Source organism: Hyperolius riggenbachi, chromosome 8 (assembly GCF_040937935.1).
Source record: "Hyperolius riggenbachi isolate aHypRig1 chromosome 8, aHypRig1.pri, whole genome shotgun sequence".
NCBI classification, from domain to species: Eukaryota; Metazoa; Chordata; class Amphibia; order Anura; family Hyperoliidae; genus Hyperolius; species Hyperolius riggenbachi.
Genome location: NC_090653.1, coordinates 32704368 through 32724567, shown reverse-complemented (window position 1 = coordinate 32724567; position 20200 = coordinate 32704368). Strand labels below are relative to the sequence as shown.

Below are 20200 nucleotides of genomic sequence, written 5' to 3'. Positions count from 1 at the left end.
ATCTAGTGATGACATTTAATATTACAGTGTAAAAAAAATAAAAAGCCATTAACCCTTTGTCCCCTAGCCTGCCCCCATAGTTACCAAAATAAATCACTTGTAAAAAAAAGAAAAATTTTTTTAAAAGGAAATACATAAATTGTTACCTTAGGGACTTTTTGTATGTGTATGTCATCAGGGTATATTATAGTTATTTATTTTTGAGAACGAGAAAGACAAAATGGAAAAAAAGACTCTATAAAATAAAATATGGGCCTCGAGTCATCAAGACTTATTGAATCAATTACCGACAGCTCGGTAAAATACCAAACTCGATAAGTTGATTTCAGGATTCATCAAAGTTATCTACAGCTGTTAGCGAGCATTCGGTAATCATTCGGTAATGATGCGATAAAACGGAGGAAAGTGCAATTCATGAAAATGGGCGTGGTTTAGCGTTACATTTAGGATTAGTTATCTCCTTCACTGCTCTGTCGTTATTCCTGTCAGATCATTGCTGACAGAGAAGATGGAGCCATTTGAAGTGGTTATGTATCAGCTGAGAGTGATTCAAAGGCGCAGAAGTGCAAGAATAAGGTCTAGAACAGGCATGGGCAAACTCAGCCCTCCAGCTGTTACGGAACTACAAGTCCCACAATGCATTTGCCTTTTTGAGTCATGACTGTGGCTGTCAGACTCCTGCAATGCATTGTGGGATTTGTAGTTCCTTAACAGCTGGAGGGCCAAGTTTGCCCATACCTGGTTTAGAACCATATCAATTTGCAAGAGAATGGATTTATTTTCTATACTAGGACATCATCTTGTAAGAGAACACCGGCAGTGCCAGGGTTAACTAAATTGCTAGCTGCACTACATTTTTTTTTCAGAAAAGGCTCCTATCAAGCCGCAGCTGGCGAAATAGTGAGATTGTCCCAAGCCACTTCCAAAATCCTGGTCCAGGTGCTAAGCCCTTTTCAGAATTTGCTAGGTGGTGTTCAAAGGACTGTCTTTTTACCCACAATTCCACTGGAATCTTATGGCCTTGTGTTAAATTACCGCTGTAAAATGGAAATATCGACACGTTACTGAATGCAGAAAAACCTTGATAATTACAACTAGAAATCAATAAACTTCGAATTTCGTAATTTAACGAACTGTAAAAAGTTATCTCAAAGACAATGATGAATCAAGGCCATTGTCTCCATACATTGTACTAGGGGCACAATTTAAACATTGTAATAACTGGGACAAATGGGCAAATAAAATGAGTGGGTTTTATCTACAGTCACAAGTTTTATTTTAAAACTATAATGGCTGAAAACTGAAATAATGCATTAAAAAAAAATCTTCTTGTTCCCTTTAAAATATATTAAATAATTCCCAGCAAAAAATACCACCCAAAGAAAGCCCAGTTTGTGGCAAAAAAACAAACACAAAACAATGTAGAAATTTAGTGAAATTTAGTTTAGTGCAGAACTTTTCCTCAGTTTGGTGATGGGGTTGTCAGGTATATCTTCTGGTTTAAAGTCTCCAAGAAGCATTTAAATGTATGCTGGTGACTAACGTCTCACCTTTACCCTGTGACAGCAGCAGAAGAGCCCCTCCGTGTCGGCGCTAAACTTACAAAGCTCCCCCAAGCTGCCTCAGAAGGGTCTCCTGGGGCCGAGCACTGCTGGCGGTCGCACGCACAGACGCTCCGCCTCCTGCGGGAACCCCATGACAACCAGCATCCAGCACACCGCCTCTTCGGAGCACATAAATGAGCTGGGGAAAATCCCAGACCCTACAGAAGACCAACGCATCATCCGGGCACGGGTGGAGCCTTCCGAGGAGACCAGCGTCTACAAGAGTGTGCGGGTGAGCGACTGCTGTGCCTTATTTACTGTATAACAATATAGCCACCAATCAGCATCTGCCTGTCAGTACCCTGGTGCAGGATGGGAGAATAAGACAGAATGTGTTTGGCTGCAGGATGGGAGAATAAGACAGAATGTGATTGGCTGCAGGATGGGAGAATACGACAGAATGTGATTGGCTGTAGGATGGGAGAATAAGACAGAATGTGATTGGCTGTAGGATGGGAGAATAAGACAGAATGTGATTGGCTGCAGGATGGGAGAATAAGACAGAATGTGATTGGCTGCAGGATGGGAGAATAAGACAGAATGTGATTGGCTGTAGGATGGGAGAATAAGACAGAATCTGATTGGCTGCAGGATTGGAGAATAAGACAGAATCTGATTGGCTGCAGGATTGGAGAATAAGACAGAATCTGATTGGCTGCAGGATGGAAGAGTAAGACCAGAGCCGGTTCTAGCAACAATGGGATCCTGGGGCAAAAGTAACTTAAGGGCCTCCCTGACACCCCCTTCCAACCAAATCACTCTCAGGGCACCTGCACTGGCTACTGGGCCCGATCCAATCTTGAACACAGTATCATTAGGTGTCCATCATATGTCCCCTAAAAAGCATTTTTGGGGTTCCCATTATTCACCTCCTTTTCTTATACAGAGTAACCACAAAGTATCCCCACTGTCATGGGTCACCATAGCTGGAGGGGTGCCTTGGGGGCGCTCATGGGCTCTGGGGCCCTTAGGCAGTTGCCCCCTTTGCCTCCATGGAAGCGCCAGCCCTGAATAAGACAGAATGGGATTGGCTGCAGGATGGGAGAAGAAGACAGAATCTGGTTGGCTGCAGGATAGGATAATAAGGCAGAATCTGATTGGCTGCAGGACAGGATAAGACAGAATCTGATTGGCTGCACATTTCTTGCTTGAGGTAACCCATGTTTGCCACTGCTGTACTTTTGCAGATCAGCAGCCAGGAGAAAGTTCCAGCCGTTATTGACCGCATCCTGAGGAAGCATCTCATGACCACGAAAGAACCGCATGAGCTGGTCCAGATCCTGCCAGGGAATAAAGGTTAGGAAACTCAACATGTAACTCCTTCACACGGCTGTAGGATCTGCCCTGCCCAGTCATCTTATGCTGGATACACACCATGCAATTTCTCGGCAGATCGTGTTGAACCAATAATTTAAGTCATGTTCCCATCTGCCCCGGATTGATAACTGGATCAAATTTGTGAAGTAGTGATATGAAAATTTGATCCCATGATCTATCAGGTGCAGATGGGACATTGTTGTAAATTATCATTTTGCCCCATCTAATGGGAAATTGCATGGTGTGTGTCTCTACTGACTGGCTGGAGACTTGAGTCATAAATGCTTAAAGTGGACCTGAACTCTTACACTCTGTATGTATTTAGAGAGTTTAGCCTGTCTAATTCCCCCTCATCTGTGACTAATCACAACTGTAATTTGATCTCTCATCTGTGCCAGCTCAGGAATCTCATCTGCCACAGCAGAGCTACTAATTTGTAAACACAGGATGTAAACCCTTTGTCTGCTTCCATGAAAGCAGGAAGTAGAAACACTGCAGATTTAATGCAAGATTTGTATCAGCTGTAACTAAGAAATATGTTCTTTCTTTAAAGGTTATTATGCTGTTGCTTATCTTGTAGAGCAGAGAGGAAGTTCTGAGTTCTGGCCCGCTCTAAAGGGAACCTGTAGTTCTAGGAGCATACGTCTCTGTGCAGAAAAGCATGTGTCCTAAGATGCATGCATTTCTGCATTTTTCATACACTTGCATTTTTTTTTCTGCCTTTTCAACAGGAGAAAAAAAATACAATAACAGATTTTTGTTTTGTTTTGTTACAAAGACGTGTGCATTTTTGATGTTTCATAGGAAAGCATTGTATGTGAATCGCATACACTATGTTTGATGAAGGAACTTGATTTGCACAGCAATGCAATTTGTGTGCGTCCCATAGACTTGCATGATATGTGATTTTGCAGCATGCAGACAGCCTTGGGGAAAATAAAGATACATACTGAAAATCCTAAAGGCTTCCCCCAATCCACCCTGAGCTCACTGATTGAGTTCTGGGACCCTCGAAATATACAGATGAATCTCAAAAAATGAGAATAGCAGCCTCCATATCACTCATTTCAGGGGTTCTTTAAAGGATACATGTGGCAAATAAAAAAACAGCATCACTCACCTGAGTCTTCTTCCAGGCCCTAGAAGTAGTTGTTTCCTATGCCGCAGTTCTGCTTTCCCTTAGAAGTAGTTGTGTCCTATGCCGCAGTTCCGCTCTTCCCTAGAAGTAGTTGTTTCCTATGCCGCAGTTCCGCTCTCCCCTAGAAGTAGTTGTGTCCTAGGCCGCAGTTCCGCTCTCCCCTAGAAGTAGTTGTGTCCTAGGCCGCAGTTCCGCTCTCTCCTAGAAGTAGTTGTGTCCTAGGCCGCAGTTCCACTCTCCCCTAGAAGTAGTTGTCCTAGGCCGCAGTTCCGCTCTCCCCTAGAAGTAGTTGTGTCCTAGGCCGCAGTTCCGCTCTCTCCTAGAAGTAGTAGTTTCCTAGGCCGCAGTTCCGCTCTCCCCTAGAAGTAGTAGTTTCCTGGGCCGCAGTTCCGCTCTCCCCTAGAAGTAGTTGTGTCCTAGGCCGCAGTTCCGCTCTCCCCTAGAAGTAGTTGTGTCCTAGGCCGCTGTTCCGCTCTCCCCTAGAAGTAGTTGTGTCCTAGGCCGCAGTTCCGCTCTCCCCTAGAAGTAGTTGTGTCCTAGGCCGCAGTTCCGCTCTCCCCTAGAAGTAGTTGTGTCCTAGGCCGCAGTTCCGCTCTCCCCTAGAAGTAGTTGTGTCCTAGGCCGCAGTTCCCCTCTCCCCTAGAAGTAGTTGTGTCCTAGGCCGCAGTTCCGCTCTCCCCTAGAAGTAGTTGTGTCCTAGGCCGCAGTTCCGCTCTCCCCTAGAAGTAGTTGTGTCCTAGGCCGCAGTTCCGCTCTCCCCTAGAAGTAGTTGTGTCCTAGGCCGCAGTTCCGCTCTCCCCTAGAAGTAGTTGTGTCCTAGGCCGCAGTTCCGCTCTCCCCTAGAAGTAGTTGTTTCCTATGCCGCAGTTCCGCTCTCCCCTAGAAGTAGTCGTGTCCTAGGCCGCAGTTCCGCTCTCCCCTAGAAGTAGTCGTTTCCTATGCCGCAGTTCCGCTCTCCCCTAGAAGTAGTCGTGTCCTAGGCCGCAGTTCCGCTCTCCCCTAGAAGTAGTTGTGTCCTAGGCCGCAGTTCCGCTCTCCCCTAGAAGTAGTTGTGTCCTAGGCCGCAGTTCCGCTCTCCCCTAGAAGTAGTTGTTTCCTATGCCGCAGTTCCGCTCTCCCCTAGAAGTAGTCGTGTCCTAGGCCGCAGTTCCGCTCTCCCCTAGAAGTAGTCGTTTCCTATACCGCAGTTCCGCTCTCCCTTAGAAGTAGTTGTTTCCTATGCCGCAGTTCCGCTCTCCCCTAGAAGTAGTTGTTTCCTATGCCGCAGTTCCGCTCTCCCCTGCGTTAGAACGCGACTCCCGGCCGGGATCTTCTGCACATGCGTGACTCTTGTGATTGCAATCCCATCGCCAGCAGCACTCTGCACAGGTTAGTTCTCTCTGAATTGCACAGAACGCTCCCGCTGTCAGGTGTGTGATCGTGAGAGTCTCGCATGTGCAGAAGATCCCAGCCACGATCTAACATAGGGAAGAGTGGAACTGCAGTGTGGGATCGAACTATTTCTAGGGGCTGGAAGAAGCCACAGGTGAGTAAAATTTATTATTTGCCAGATTTATCCTTTAACCACGTTAGGAGCTGTTTAAAGTGGCAAACCTATTTCAGTTTGTTTTTATCTTCTAATGATAAATCTCTTTCTTCAGAGTTGGTCCTTCCGGGAACAGCGAATGTCTTCTATGCAATGAGCTCAGCCAGCCTGGACTTCCTGGTGCGACCTCAACATGGCATCCTGACGCCCCCTACTGACAGCAAGCATCATCTGCGGGCACATATCAGCGCTACCTACCCCAAAATCAGGGTGAAGGCTGGAGACTTGGCAAGGTCCTTCTTCTAACCAACTGTCCCTGGAGGACATTGTTACACTGAATGCTGGTTCCTGGAGGACTGTATGGGACAGAATGGACCAGTGTCAGACAGCTCAATGCTTTATACAAAGTGGCCTTACTCCCGACACATCTTCCGCTGGAGGTGATCACTGTTAGCTGGGCATCAGGAAGTCAATGTGGCTGACAGGAAGTGCTGTCACACACATTACATCAGCAGAAAGTGGTGTGTGATGTCACTGAGCCTAGCCTGGGGTATGATGTCACACTGCACATTCTGAAATGCTGCTCTTTCTATACACTAGCATCAAAACACTATGTACTGTATGTTACTTTTTATCCATGTGTAATTAAAAAAAAAACAAAGCTGTTTGTAAGGATTTTGAATTCACAACAGTGAAGTGTGCTTATAGTTGATTAAGTGATGGTGGGAAGAGTCAGCACTCTGCCACATCCTCAGTTCAGTGGCTCTATGGTCATGTGTGCAGCAGGGTGGGAGGAGATAGTGTGTGATGGCTCTAGCATGCTCCAAAGTGCATTCTGGTGGGTAACTTTAAGGACTGGTTAATCAGCCAGCTGCCAGTGCATCTTTTTACTGATGCTATGGAGCAGGAAAGAGTTTGGTGTACATTCCTGTCGTGTTTCAGCCCCTAGAGCACTGGTGTCAAATGGGCCTAATGCAGCTCTTTGCCATTTTCTGTGGCCCTACAGAGCTTGTAATGTCCATCATTGTAAGCAGTAAAAATAACAGCACACTGACTTCCTGTCCAGAGGAGCTCACCAGTGAGTGTTTAGTTGAATCTTTATAGTGCAGGAAATCTGGGCACCACCATAGACCGTAATAGAAATTATGGCTATAGCACAGTGAGTAACTTCGGTGCTGTCCGAAGACGGAGCTGAAGTTACTTTTAAAACACTAATTCGGCCGCCAGCAATTGTTGGAAGGCGAATTACATCATTCCCCACCATCCACGTGGACCTGGAGGGGGAATCGTAATTAACGCCGCTGGGACGTTTGCAGCAGGATAAGCCATATCTCATAGCTGAAGTCTCCTGGCGGCGATTTCTCTTGTACGCTGCCTGGTAACCCCTTCCCCACCACGTCAGCTTACTGAAATAGCTTGTGGTAGGGAAGGCTAGCATCTTGACTGGGGCAACATTTCATCTTGATCCTTCTACTGGGGCAGGTAAATATTAAACTGCTCCACAGCACTACACTGCAGAAGGGGAAGGAGCTGCCCCCCCATGTTCGCGACTGTTTAATAAATGAAGATTAATTGCTGCAGGTGCGAGGCCGGGATATAAGGTGTTAATTACTTATAATTCCGCCGTCTGCCCTGCGTTGCAAGCCTCACACCAGCCCACTTCCTCCTTCCAGCCTCTTTGGACGGCACGGCGGAATTATAGGTAATTAAAACCTTATATTCCCGCTGCGCACCTGCAGCAATTAATCTTCATTTGAATCTAGATTACGTGTGTTGAGCATGCCTGCTCAGCAGTGGCACTGCACCTCTGATTTTTCAAATAACTACTTCAGCCCACAGTTTTTTTACTTTATGCATCCGAGCAATGTTCACCTCCCATTCATTAGCCTATAACATTATCACTACTTATAACAATGAACTGACCTATATCTTGTTTTTTCCACGACCAATTAGGCTTTCTTTGGGTGGTACATTTTGCTAAGAGCTACCCTACTGTAAATGCATTTTAACAGTAAGGGAAAAAAAAAACTGAAAACATTTCTCAGTTTTTCAGCCATTAGTTTTAAAATAATACATGCCTCCATAATTAAAACCCACGTATTGTATGTGCCCATTTCTCCCGGTTATTACACCTTTTAAATTGTCCCTATCACAATGTATGGCGACAATACTTTATTTGGAAATAAAAGTGCTTTTTTTTCCGTTTTGCATCCATCACTATTACAAGCTTATAATAAAAAAAAATTCATCCTTACATGCATATTAAAGTTTAGACCCATAGGTAAATTTTTTTCTATTATTAAACATTTTATTTGGGTATTTTTGGGAGGGTGGGATGTAAATAGTAATTTTTTTAATGTAAATGTTTATTTAATGTAGATGTGGTTTTACTTTTTGGCCACAAGATGGCAACCTTAGGTTTGTTTACATGACATCACTCTAAGCGCAACATGTACATGTAGGAGGCAGAAAAAGCAAGGCTTCAGAGAGAAGCCATCGCTTTTTCTGCGGGGGAGAGGAATCTGTGATCGGGCACCATGGCCCGACTCATTGATTCCTGGACTAACGATCCACCGCCGGGTGCACACGGAAGCGCACATGGCCTCCTGGACGTAGCGTCTACATCCAGGAGGTGAAAGTAGTTAAAGGACAACTGAAGCATGAGGGGTATATGGAGGCTGCCATATTTATTTGCTTTTAAGCAATACCAGTTGCCTTGCTGTCCTGCTAAGCATCTGCCTCTAATGCTTTTAGCCATAGCCCCTGAACAAGCATGCAGCAGATAAGGTGTTTGACATTGTCAGATCTGACAAGATTAGCTGCATGCATGTTTCTGGTGCTAAGATACTACTGCAGCCAAATAGACCAGCAGCGTGCCAGGCAACTAGTACTGCTTAAAGGGAACCTAAACTAAGGATATGGATATTTCCTTTTAAAATACCAGTTGCCTGACTCTCCTGCTGATCCTGTGTCTAATACATTTAGCCATAGACCCTCAAAATGCATGCAGATCAGGTGCTCTGACTGAAGCCAGACTGGATTAGCTGCATGCTTGTTTCAGGTGTGTGATTCAGCTACTACTGCCAAAGGGATTAACAGAACAGCCAGGTAACTGGTAAGGTTTAAAAGGAAACATCCACATCCCTCTGTTTAGGTTCCCTTTAAAAGGAAATAAATAAGTCAGCCTCCATAAACTTCTCACTTCAGTTGTACTTTAAGGAGAGCCGTCGCATACAACAGTTATGCAAATAACCATTTGTTAGGAGCCAGGTTATGATTGGTGACTACTATATACAAAACCGGAGGGATTGCACAACCTTCTCATATTGCACATACAAAAAACATTTTACTGTTACCGTAGCAAAGGTATAACATTTCCTGAAATTAAATCTAAAATTGCTTATAATTGGTGATCAGCGCTGGTTGATATAGTGACGGCAGGGCAGTTACTGTGGGTGGTAATCGCTCAGTAATTGACTTTTGCAAATCGCCCACCACCGCTGTCCCTTTGCCAGTCATGCAGTAACACAACTATTAGAGCAAGGATAATACACGATTATGGCCTTGAGTCATAAAGCATTACCTCATGCGGTAATGCTGAAAACAGCAGACTTTACCGACCACTTAGCAAAATGTCAATTCATAAAGGCTGTTACCGCATGAAAAGCTGACATTACCGACCAGGGAGATAAATTACAGACTTGGCTGCAGTTACCGACAACACATGTCAGTAAATTGTCAGCAAATGTCAATTCATAAAGCCTGCAACAAGCGGTAAGCCTGGCGGTAGTTACCGACACCTCTAGTGAGGCGATAACAAGTTACCGACAGCTCTGATGAATGCAAAGTGCAGAGAGCCGAAGTCTGTTTGATTCATCTGTGGAGAGAGCCAGAGAGCCCTCTGTGTGAATCATTTGAGCAGGCAGGGAAAGACTGTGTAACTCATCTGTCTGAGTCATCAGTGGAAAGAGCCAGAGAGAGCCGTCTGTGTGATTCATTTCTGCAGGGCAAAGAGAGAATCGGGACACTGCTCTACTCTACCGCTCAATGGGCTGCGGTAATTTACCGACCTCCAAGGGCAGCTGGGGAAATCTTTATGAATTAGCACACAGACCGGGAAAATACCGAGTGCGGTATTTTCCCGACAAGATTTTTGTTATCGCACTGCTGTTTATGAATCGAGGCCATATGTGTCTACAAAGGGCTAATAGCTACAACAACACAAACACTGCCCAATCTGAAGACATGGAGTAATCCAAAAAATCCAATCCAAAAAAAATGCGACTTCATCACATCCTGATATGATGCAAATATATATACACATTTATTCAAAAATAGTCAAACACAAATATATAAAAAACAATTAAAACTGCCTTCTTAATTTAAACATAATTGGAAATTCCAGCAGCAGCAGAACAATAAAGTGACAACCATATGCATAAAATGTGCCAATATGCTGATTTTGCACAACGCTTGAGAAAAATTCATAAAGCAACCAAATCACATATCAAGTGTAATAATCATGTGAAGAAAAAGTGCTAATCTATGTGCAATAGAATAGTGATTGTACAAAAATATATAAAGGCTATCAATGAGGGAATAAAAATAGCTACTGTGCAAAAACGTGGGCTAAGGAGCTATAATTCAAGAATGCATAGATGAAGTTGATAAGTGTACAGTGCTTACCTAGAAGATGTACAACTGCAGGCAGGCAGGAGGACGACGCCTTGCACGCTCGCAGCGTGCGCCTGCTTCTATGGAGGCCTTATATATTTTTGTACAATCACTATTATATTGCACATAGATTAGCACTTTTTCTTCACGGGATTACACTTGATATGTGAGTTGGTTGTTTTATGAATGGTTTTTCCTCAAGGGTCGTGCAATATTAGCGCATACATTTTTATGATATGGTTGTCACTGTTGTTCTGCTGCTGAAGGGATTTCCAGTTACTTTTCGATTAAGAAGGTGGTTTTAATCATCTGTGTTTGACTAATTTTGAATAAATTTATATATTTGCATCATATCAGGTTGTGATGAAATCACATTTTTTTTGGATTACTCATGTCTTCAGATAGGGCAACTTTTCTTGTGTTAAGATGCCAGTCATGCCTGATTTATCCCAGGCAAGATAACTCCTGTGCGGCAGCAAACAGGTTGTCCAGCTTTGCAGCTAAAATCCGACTAGAGGAACAGACACGATGCATGGAACTTGTGTGGTTTTTTTTTTAATTTGCACATTTACTTACAATACAGGCACTGCTCGCTCAGTGTGAAACCAGCAAAAAGGAAAAGTTGCTTCTCAAAGCCAGAGGATGCCAGACCCGCCCCAGGATCGCTCCTCCTGATGGGAGGACATAAATAAAAACAACCCAGCCTCTGGCGTCCTGCTCAGGCCTTGGCTGCCACCTTGCCCTGGGCCCGCTGGTACTCCTGCTGCAGCTTGGTGAGGGTGCTTCTCTGCTGCTCAGACTTCTGCTCCATCTCCTTCAGCATCGTCTCATATCGCTTACTGAAGAGAGAGATGGATTAACTGCATGCCATAAAATCAGATCATTCGATAGATAGAATCGCACACCTATGGTACAGCAGTACTAGAACCAGTAGCAGCGATAATCCAACAGTCAAAAGAGAGATCCGCACACAGTCATCAAGGAACAACGTGCTTTTATTGTTCCAATGCACACATATAATGCTTATGCCTTTCTTAAGGCATAGGGAGACAACGTATATGTTGTCTGCTTATGCCTTGATAAAGGGGACCTGATTCGCCCCGAAACAATAATCGTCAGATAATTTGGTGTGCATTGGAACAATAAAAGCATGTTGTTCCTTAAGGCTGCTTACACACAGGGACATTACAGGCGCACGTTAGTGCGCCTGTAACACTCCCCCAACGCACAGCAATGTAACACAAGTGGGCTGTTCACACAGCCCACGTTGCGTTACATGTAACGCTGCACGTTGTCGGGAAAGTGCAGCATGCTACGGCGTTGGAGCGGCTATAGCCGCGTTAGACTGTTTGCACATGCTCAGTGGGGGGCAGAGAGGAGGCGGGGAGAGCCAGCTACAGTAGCCGCGCACATGGCTACTTAATATTCACTGCACTGGCGGCCGCTGATTGGCCGGCGGGACCACGTGATGCGGAGTGTCTCGCTCCGCATCACGTGGTCCCGCCGACCAATTAGCGCCACTCTGGGAGACCTTATGCGGATAGAGCCGCCTAACGCGGCTCACTCTACCGTCCTCTCCCGCACCACCATACGTTGCGTTAGGCGCACGTTATACGACCTTAACGTAGCACCTAACGCAATGTCTTAGTGTGCAAGTCGCCTGAAGATTGTGTGCGGATACCTCTTGACTGTTGGATAAAATCAGATCACACGCAATTGAGATATTACAGCAGCCAGTAGTGAATTTCAAGCCAATCTACACTTTAATCATTTTAAAACTGTGATATGTTAACGTGAACCTGAGGTGAGAGGTATATGGAGGCTGCCATATTTATTTCCTTGTAAACAATGCCAGCTGCCTCACTGGCAGCCTCCATGTACCTCTCACTTCAGATTTCCTTTAAGAACAAGTGCAAAGAAGTACTGCTGTAATTTGTGACAAGCATCATACAATGGCTGCGGTAATGACTGGGATTATATGATCACGCTGCATCAGGTTATGTAAGTAACAGTCATGTGATTGTAAAAGATGGCAGAATGGGGAATCTGAGTGCAATCAGAGGAGAGAGAGAACTTGACTGTAAAAATGGCCATACATCTGTAAACTTGGTGGCTGATCAACCCTCAGATTCGACGATTAACGAATCTGATAAAATATGTGTTGCCAAAAGCATGCCCAATCGACTGGAATTGCTCTAAAATCTCAGGCCAACATGCTTGATGGCATGGAAACCCCAATCCGCTGCCGCACTGCCCTCCACCCCCCCCCCCCCCTCCCCGTTATACTTTACCTGTGCCCTATTTCCGCATTGGGGCCCCATATGACTACAGGCATATGGCACGTGTGTGATGTCACACACGTGCTATAACACCGGCAACCACATTGGGGCGCAAATGCGAAAGTACGAGGACACTCTGGGCAGACAGGCAAAATATAACTACACCAACACACAAAAGCATCACAAGACCGATTCCTGACAGATTTCATGCTGAAATTGATCAGGAATTGGCCAACATATCGCTCTCCGATTAGAGACATTTGTCCCTTGGTCAACTGGCAACCAAAATTGCTAGATGTATGGTCACCAGGCCCCATATAAATTAGCAATACTACAGCAAGGTCTGAACAAAAAAAATCAATAAGGCAGCGGTGACCTGCCACACCCAATATCTCATGCAAAGTGCTCTCATGTGCCAAAACCGGGATTTCTGCCTTATGCCTTCACACTAGTGTTTCATGGATTGTGATGTTTTCACGCCCTGCTGTGGTACTACGTATTACAGTGCATCTGGAATAAATACACAGCGCATCACTTTTTCCACATTATGTTACAGCCTTATTCCAAATAGATTCAATTCATTTTTTCCTCAGAATTCTACACACACCACCTCATAATGAGAACATGAAAAACATTTTTACTTGAAGTTTTGGAAAATGTATTTAAAAAAAAAACAAAACAAAAAAACGGAGAAATTACATGTGCATAAAGAGGAACTTCAGCCTAAACAAACATACTGTCATTAAGTTGCATTAGTTATGTGAATTAAAATAGATAGGTAATATAATCTCTTACCCACCCTGTTTTAAAAGAACAGGCAAATGTTTGATTTCATGAGGGCAGCCATCTTTTTGGTTGAAAGGAGGTGACAGGGAGCATGAGACACAGTTCCAACTGTCCTGTGTCCTGATCACCCCTCCCAGTTGCTAGGCAACATGAACAACAACATAGGAAATCCCATCATGCTTTGCACAGCATCAGGGAAAAAAGCTGGGCAGTTTTCTTTGATGGGTGGAACTTAACTAAAAATACAGCTAAAAATAATAATAATAATAATAATAATAGTATTTGTATAGCGCCTTTCTCCTGTCGGACTCAAAGCGCTTGCGAGGCAGCCACTAGAGCGCACTCAGTAGGCAGTAGCAGTGTTAGGGAGTCTTGCCCAATGAACTCCTTACTGAATTACTGGCTTACTGAACAGGCAGAGCCGAGATTCGAACCCAGGTCTCCCATGTCAGAGGCAGAGCCCTTAACCAGTACACCATCCAGCCACTGATAAAAATGATGCTTTGGTAAGAAAAACAAAGTTCTGATGCTGTGAAACTGTTAAAGGAGAACTGTAGTGAGAGGTATATGGAGGCTGCCATATTTATTTCCTTTTAAGCAATACCAGTTGCCTGGCTATTCAGCTAATCATCTGCCTCTAATACTTTCAGCCATAGGCCCTGAACAAGCATGCAGCAGATCAGGTGTTTCTGACAAATTTAGACAGACATGACAAGATTAGCTGCATGCTGGTTTCTGGTGTGATTCAGACACTTCTTCAGGCAAATAGACCATCAGGACAGCCATGCAACTGGTATTGCTTAAAAGGAAATAAATATGGCAGCCTCCATATACCTCTCACTACAGTTCTCCTTTAAAGAAACACCAAGCCTTTTCAGTTCTGGTGAGATTTTTAGTCCGGAGGTTCACTTTAAGTACTCAGTCTTTACCATGAAGCTCAACATTGAGCTCAGGTGAATCCTCTTTGCCCTGATTGCCCTTGAGAAATGAATCTAATCCATTTCAGACTGTGACATAAAACATGGAAAAAGTGATGTGCTGTAAATACTTTCCGGATGCACTGTATATTGCTAATCCCTGAAGCTACAGTTTAGCTGACAATCTTCTTTGATTGCATAGACAGACTGTTAGGACAGCCACACACTATGCCATGTCAGCTGTGATCATTACAGCAAACCTGAAGTGAGAAAACTCACTTCCCTAAATAGAGAGAAGGCTCTGGAGAGCGTAGAGTCTTCCCGCTCCTCTGTGTGGCCCTTCATTCCAGTGCTGTCCTCTGATCTAAAGCTACCGTATTCCACCCACTGAGTCAAAGAACTCCTCATCTCCCAGAGTAGTTCTGAAGAGACGTTCGTCCCCACTGGGCATGCTTGGAGCAGACTTGTGCACATCCAATAAGGATGCACTCGTCCCCGGAACTACCCAGGGACCCAAATAGTACTGATCAGCCAGCGGGTGGAACAGCTATACCAGAGGGCAGCAGTGGGACGGGCCGCACTGAAGAATGGAAAGACTCTATGCTATCCACAGTACAGAGGAATCTTGTAATCGTAAACCTCTGGATATAGTAAACTCAGTCCTTAAGTCCCAGAAAATATACAATGTATGACCAATTCTGATATATTAAACTGCTTTTCCTGGTCCTTTGGAGTTCACTATAAAAGTATTCTACTGTACGGTAAATTTAAAAATAATGTTACATTTAAAAAAAAACCACTGTCTGAGATGTGGCTTGAAGGTCAGTTACTCACATTTCCCCGTTGATATATTGTAATCTTTTATCCACCGTGGATTTGGCTTCCTCCATGTCCTGTTTCACCAGCACAGGTCCAATAAGTTTATATACTGTGTTACTGTCATCCAATAAGGCCAACTCCTGCAGAGATGTACAGTACATTATATACTGGCAATGCACTGACTGCGCATCACCAATACGCCAACACAACACCAGATACACACACCACTGTCTGAACAAGACCAATTCCCCAACCACACTCTACACAACACCAGCAACACCAGTTACATATACACACACAGTCGGCACAAGAAAAAAAACCCAGTACCAAACACAGATACCCCAACATATCACCAGATGCGCACGCACACACACACACCACACACGTGGAGTCGGAGTAATTTTTGGGTACCTGGAGTCAAATGATTTTCGTACCCACTCCATAGCCCAGCAAGGGCTGTGGAGTCGGAGGTTTCATAAACTGAGGAAGTTGGAGTTGGTTGATTTTCGTACAAACTCCACAGCACTGCTTTGTCCCTCATCTCTTCTGTTTTTTTTTCCCCCCTAGTTTTGAATTTGGCCATGGCCAGTGTCGCTACCAGTGGTATGTGAGGAGATACCTGAACCCTACAGAGGTTGCACAGGGTGTCCAGTTCCTCCAATACATGCCATTGCCTCCCAGCAGTCTCTAGGGCACGGAAGAGGGTCTAGAAGACAGGCAGATACTAGAAGTGCTGCACAAAGCTGCTAGAGCAGTGGTCCTCAAACTAAGGTCCGCGGGCCAAATGCGGCCCCCTGAGGCTTTTTTACCGGCCCCCCACACACAAAATGTATTACTTGTTGATGTGGTCAGCTACATCTTTAACCTCCCTGCCGTTATAAAAAATTGCTGCGCACGGCAGGGAGGGCGTTTTTTGGCATTTTTTTTTTTTTAGCATGTAGCTAGCCTAGCGCTAGCTACATGCTTCCCCCCCTCCCTGCGGCGTCCCGCCGAATGCGCCGATCGCCGCATATACCCATCCGGAAATCTCGTTCTGAACGGGATCTCCAGGAGGGCTTCCCCCGTCGCCATGGCGACGGGCGCGATGACGTCACCGACGTCATGACATCAGAGGGAGTCCCGAACCACCCCTCGACGCTGCCTGGCACTGATTGGCCAGGCAGCGCACGGGTCTCGGGGGGGGGGCACCCTCTGATGCGGCGGGTTGCAGCGAATCGGCACGGAGCGGCGGCGATCGTAAGTTACACGCAGCTAGCAAAGTGCTAGCTGCGTGTAACAAAAAAAAAATTATGCAAATCGGCCCAGCAGGGCCTGAGGAATCCTCCGCGGCAGGTTACCCCGAGCTGAGCTCGGGATAACCGGCAGGGAGGTTAAATATTGGTGGCCCAAATATAGAATAGCAGTGCTGGCACCACCCATCCACATGGAAGCCACAAAGCAGTAATTTGCTGGTTTCCAATCAAATTCCACATCCGTTGACACTGCTGTCCAATTGGACTGCAGGTTGTCAACTGGGTATGCTTCACTGTCTGGCCTGCATTTTATGTATACTCCGGCCCCCCAGCAGTCTGAAGTATGTTGACCCGGCCCTTGACCCAAAACGTTTGGGGACCCCTGTGCTAGAGGTCCTTTACCCATCAGCAGAGACAGGATAAACACTGGCAGAGACCAAACATTCAGGAACAGACTTCATGAGGATGGCTTAGAGCCCCCGAGGTGGATCCTAACTAAAGTTCTATACTTGCCTAGGAAGAAGCTTCCAGTGCCCTTGCTGCTCCCACTGATGCTGCACACAAACCCCGGAAACATATCTGACAAGAGCTTCTTGGATAGGTTATCGTGACCACTCCCTCCGCTGTGTACAAGCGTGGCCTTACTGTGCCAGCATGAAGACGGCTGCACCTGTGCAGTGGCACCGAGCCGCTCATGGATGGCACAGGCTGGACTTGTGGGGGCACAGTACGGACGCTCTCGCACTTGACTAACCTTTCAGAGGGTCCCGGGTAGTGGCGGTGGTCTGGAGGGCAAAGGAAGTTTCTAGAGGGTCAGAGGCTTTCCTCTTCCTATGTAAGTATCTTTTTTTTTTTTTTCTTAGGATCCGCCTCAGGTTTTCTTTGAAGTACACCTAAAGTAAGAGGTATATGGAGGCTGCCATATTTATTTCCTTTTAAGCAATACCAGTTGCCTGGCTGTGCTGCTGATCCTCTGCCACTAATACATTCAGCCACAACCCCTGAACAAGCATGCAGCAGATGACGTGTGACATTGTCAGATCTGACCACATTAGCTGCATGTTTTCTTCGGGTGTTATCCAGACACTACTGCCGCCAAATAGATCAGCAGGTGTGCCAGGCTACCGGTATTGTTTAACAGGAAAAAACTATGGCAGCCTCCATATTCTTCTCATGGGTGCATGTTGTTATGGCGCCGGGCAGTTGGGTGCAGAATGAGCCTAATGACGGCTCTCCCTGCTACCGCAAAGTTAAATACTATTCCCCCTTCGAGCTGTAGCAATTCAGAGGGAGATGTAATTCTGGGTCTGGTATCCGGCAGAGTCCCATATTACTGTTACGCGGGGTGCGCAGCATAGCATTGTTGCTATGACAACACCCAGCCTCGCTGCTGAAATTAACTGCTCTGCTTCCCACTACAGTTGTCCTTTAAAGGGAACCTAAACTGAGAGGGATATGGATGTTTCCTTTTAAACAATTCCAGCTGCTTGTCAGTCCTGCTGATCTCTTTGGCTGCAGTAGTGGCTGAACCACACACCTGAAACAAGCATGCAGCTAATCCAGTCTGACTTCAGTTACAGCACCTGATCTGCATGCTTGTTGAGGGGCTGTCGTAAAAGTATTAGAGACACAGGATCAGCAGGAGAGTCAGGCAACTGGCATTTTAAAAAGGAAAAATCCATATCCTCAGTTTAGGTTCGGTTCCCTTTAAGGGACTGACATCTAGAAGCCCCTGTGGTTACTGCCCAGCGCCGCAGAGCAAATGGCACTTGCAGCAGGATACCAGAATGGCCAGGTTGCCACTGGCATGTTGCCGATCTGCACATTACAGTTTTGCTGGTAACAAGTTTGTGTTGGAATGGTTCCATCCTATTATATTGCTGCATATTGTGCTTGTGTTAACAGTGAACCAGATTACACACTGCGGCAATTGTTAGGAATTCCCGATATGCTGGGTGTGGATTATTGATGCAACTCCTCCTAATGTTTACTGTTTTTGTCACAATATTTGTGCTGCTTGGAATTCTGTTGTACATTTTGTTAGTGTATCTATGTTCCCCTTGTCGTCTTATTGTGCTTTGTAAAGCGCTGCGGAATATGTTGGCGCTATATAAATAAAAAAAATAAAAAATAATAACTTCAGCTTCTTTAGATTCCAACAGCAACAAATGCACACATACACACCTGCCCACTCCAATGTTACTGACAGCAAACAACGCACACATACACACCTGCCCACTGAAATGTCACAGTCAGCAAACAACGCACACATACACACCTGCCCACTGAAATGTCACAAACAGCAACAAACGCACACATACACACCTGCCCACTCCAATGTCACAGACAGCAACAAACGCACACATACACACCTGCCCACTCCAATGTCACAGACAGCAACAAACGCACACATACACACCTGCCCACTCCAATGTCACAAACAGCAACAAACGCACACCTACACACCTGCCCACTCAAATGTCACAGACAGCAACAAACGCACACCTACACACCTGCCCACTCAAATGTCACAGACAGCAACAAGCGCACACCTACACACCTGCCCACTCAAATGTCACAGACAGCAACAAGCGCACACCTACACACCTGCCCACTCAAATGTCACAGACAGCAACAAACGCACACATACACACCTGCCCACTCCAATGTCACAGACAGCAACAAGCGCACACACACACACCTGCCCACTCAAATGTCACAAACAGCAACAAACGCACACATACACACCTGCCCACTCAAATGTCACAGACAGCAACAAACGCACACCTACACACCTGCCCACTCAAATGTCACAGACAGCAACAAACGCACACCTACACACCTGCCCACTCAAATGTCACAGACAGCAACAAGCGCACACCTACACACCTGCCCACTCAAATGTCACAAACAGCAACAAACGCACACATACACACCTGCCCACTGAAATGTCACAGACAGCAAACAACGCACACATACACACCTGCCCACTCAAATGTCACAAACAGCAACAAACGCACACCTACACACCTGCCCACTCCAATGTCACAGACAGCAACAAGCGCACACATACACACCTGCCCACTCAAATGTTACTCACGGCAACAAACGCACACATACACACCTGCCCACTCCAATGTCACAGACAGCAACAAACACACACCTACACACCTGCCCACTCCAATGTCACAGACAGCAACAAACGCACACCTACACACCTGCCCACTCCAATGTCACAGACAGCAACAAACACACACCTACACACCTGCCCACTCCAATGTCACAGACAGCAACAAACACACACCTACACACCTGCCCACTCCAATGTCACAGACAGCAACAAACGCACACCTACACACCTGCCCACTCCAATGTCACAGACAGCAACAAGCGCACACATACACACCTGCCCACTCAAATGTTACTCACGGCAACAAACGCACACATACACACCTGCCCACTCCAATGTCACAGACAGCAACAAACACACACCTACACACCTGCCCACTCCAATGTCACAGACAGCAACAAACGCACACCTACACACCTGCCCACTCCAATGTCACAGACAGCAACAAACACACACATACACACCTGCCCACTCCAATGTCACAGACAGCAACAAACACACACCTACACACCTGCCCACTGAAATGTCACAGACAGCAAACAACGCACACATACACACCTGCCCACTCAAATGTCACAAACAGCAACAAACGTACACCTACACACCTGCCCACTCAAATGTCACAAACAGCAACAAACGCACACATACACACCTGCCCACTGAAATGTCACAGACAGCAAACAACGCACACATACACACCTGCCCACTGAAAATGTCACAGACAGCGACAAAAGCACACATACACACCTGCCCACTCCAATGTCACAGACAGCAACAAA

General features: G+C 45.8%; 2 protein-coding genes across 3 annotated transcripts in view; one reads left to right on the top strand and one right to left on the bottom strand.

Moving 5' to 3' along the window:
• Positions 1 to 6249, top strand: part of RGL2 (ral guanine nucleotide dissociation stimulator like 2) — a 59394-nt gene extending 53145 nt beyond the window's left edge. Inside the window, exons 15-17 of one of the 2 annotated variants that reach the window (XM_068250187.1) lie at positions 1570 to 1836; positions 2792 to 2900; positions 5700 to 6249. In XM_068250187.1, the coding sequence (XP_068106288.1) occupies positions 1570 to 1836; positions 2792 to 2900; positions 5700 to 5890 (567 nt within the window). In that variant the 3' untranslated portion in view covers positions 5891 to 6249. Of the gene's footprint in view, positions 1 to 1566; positions 1837 to 2791; positions 2901 to 5699 lie in introns of both variants that reach the window. The other variant, XM_068250186.1, reaches the window with a different exon arrangement.
• Positions 6250 to 10797: 4548 nt separating this feature from the next.
• Positions 10798 to 20200, bottom strand: part of PFDN6 (prefoldin subunit 6) — a 29682-nt gene continuing 20279 nt past the window's right edge. The window contains exons 4-5 of the mRNA XM_068250185.1: positions 15075 to 15199; positions 10798 to 11097 (exon numbers count right to left, since the gene is read on the bottom strand). Coding sequence (XP_068106286.1) covers positions 10977 to 11097; positions 15075 to 15199 — 246 coding nt within the window. The 3' untranslated portion in view covers positions 10798 to 10976. The remainder of the gene's footprint in view (positions 11098 to 15074; positions 15200 to 20200) is intronic.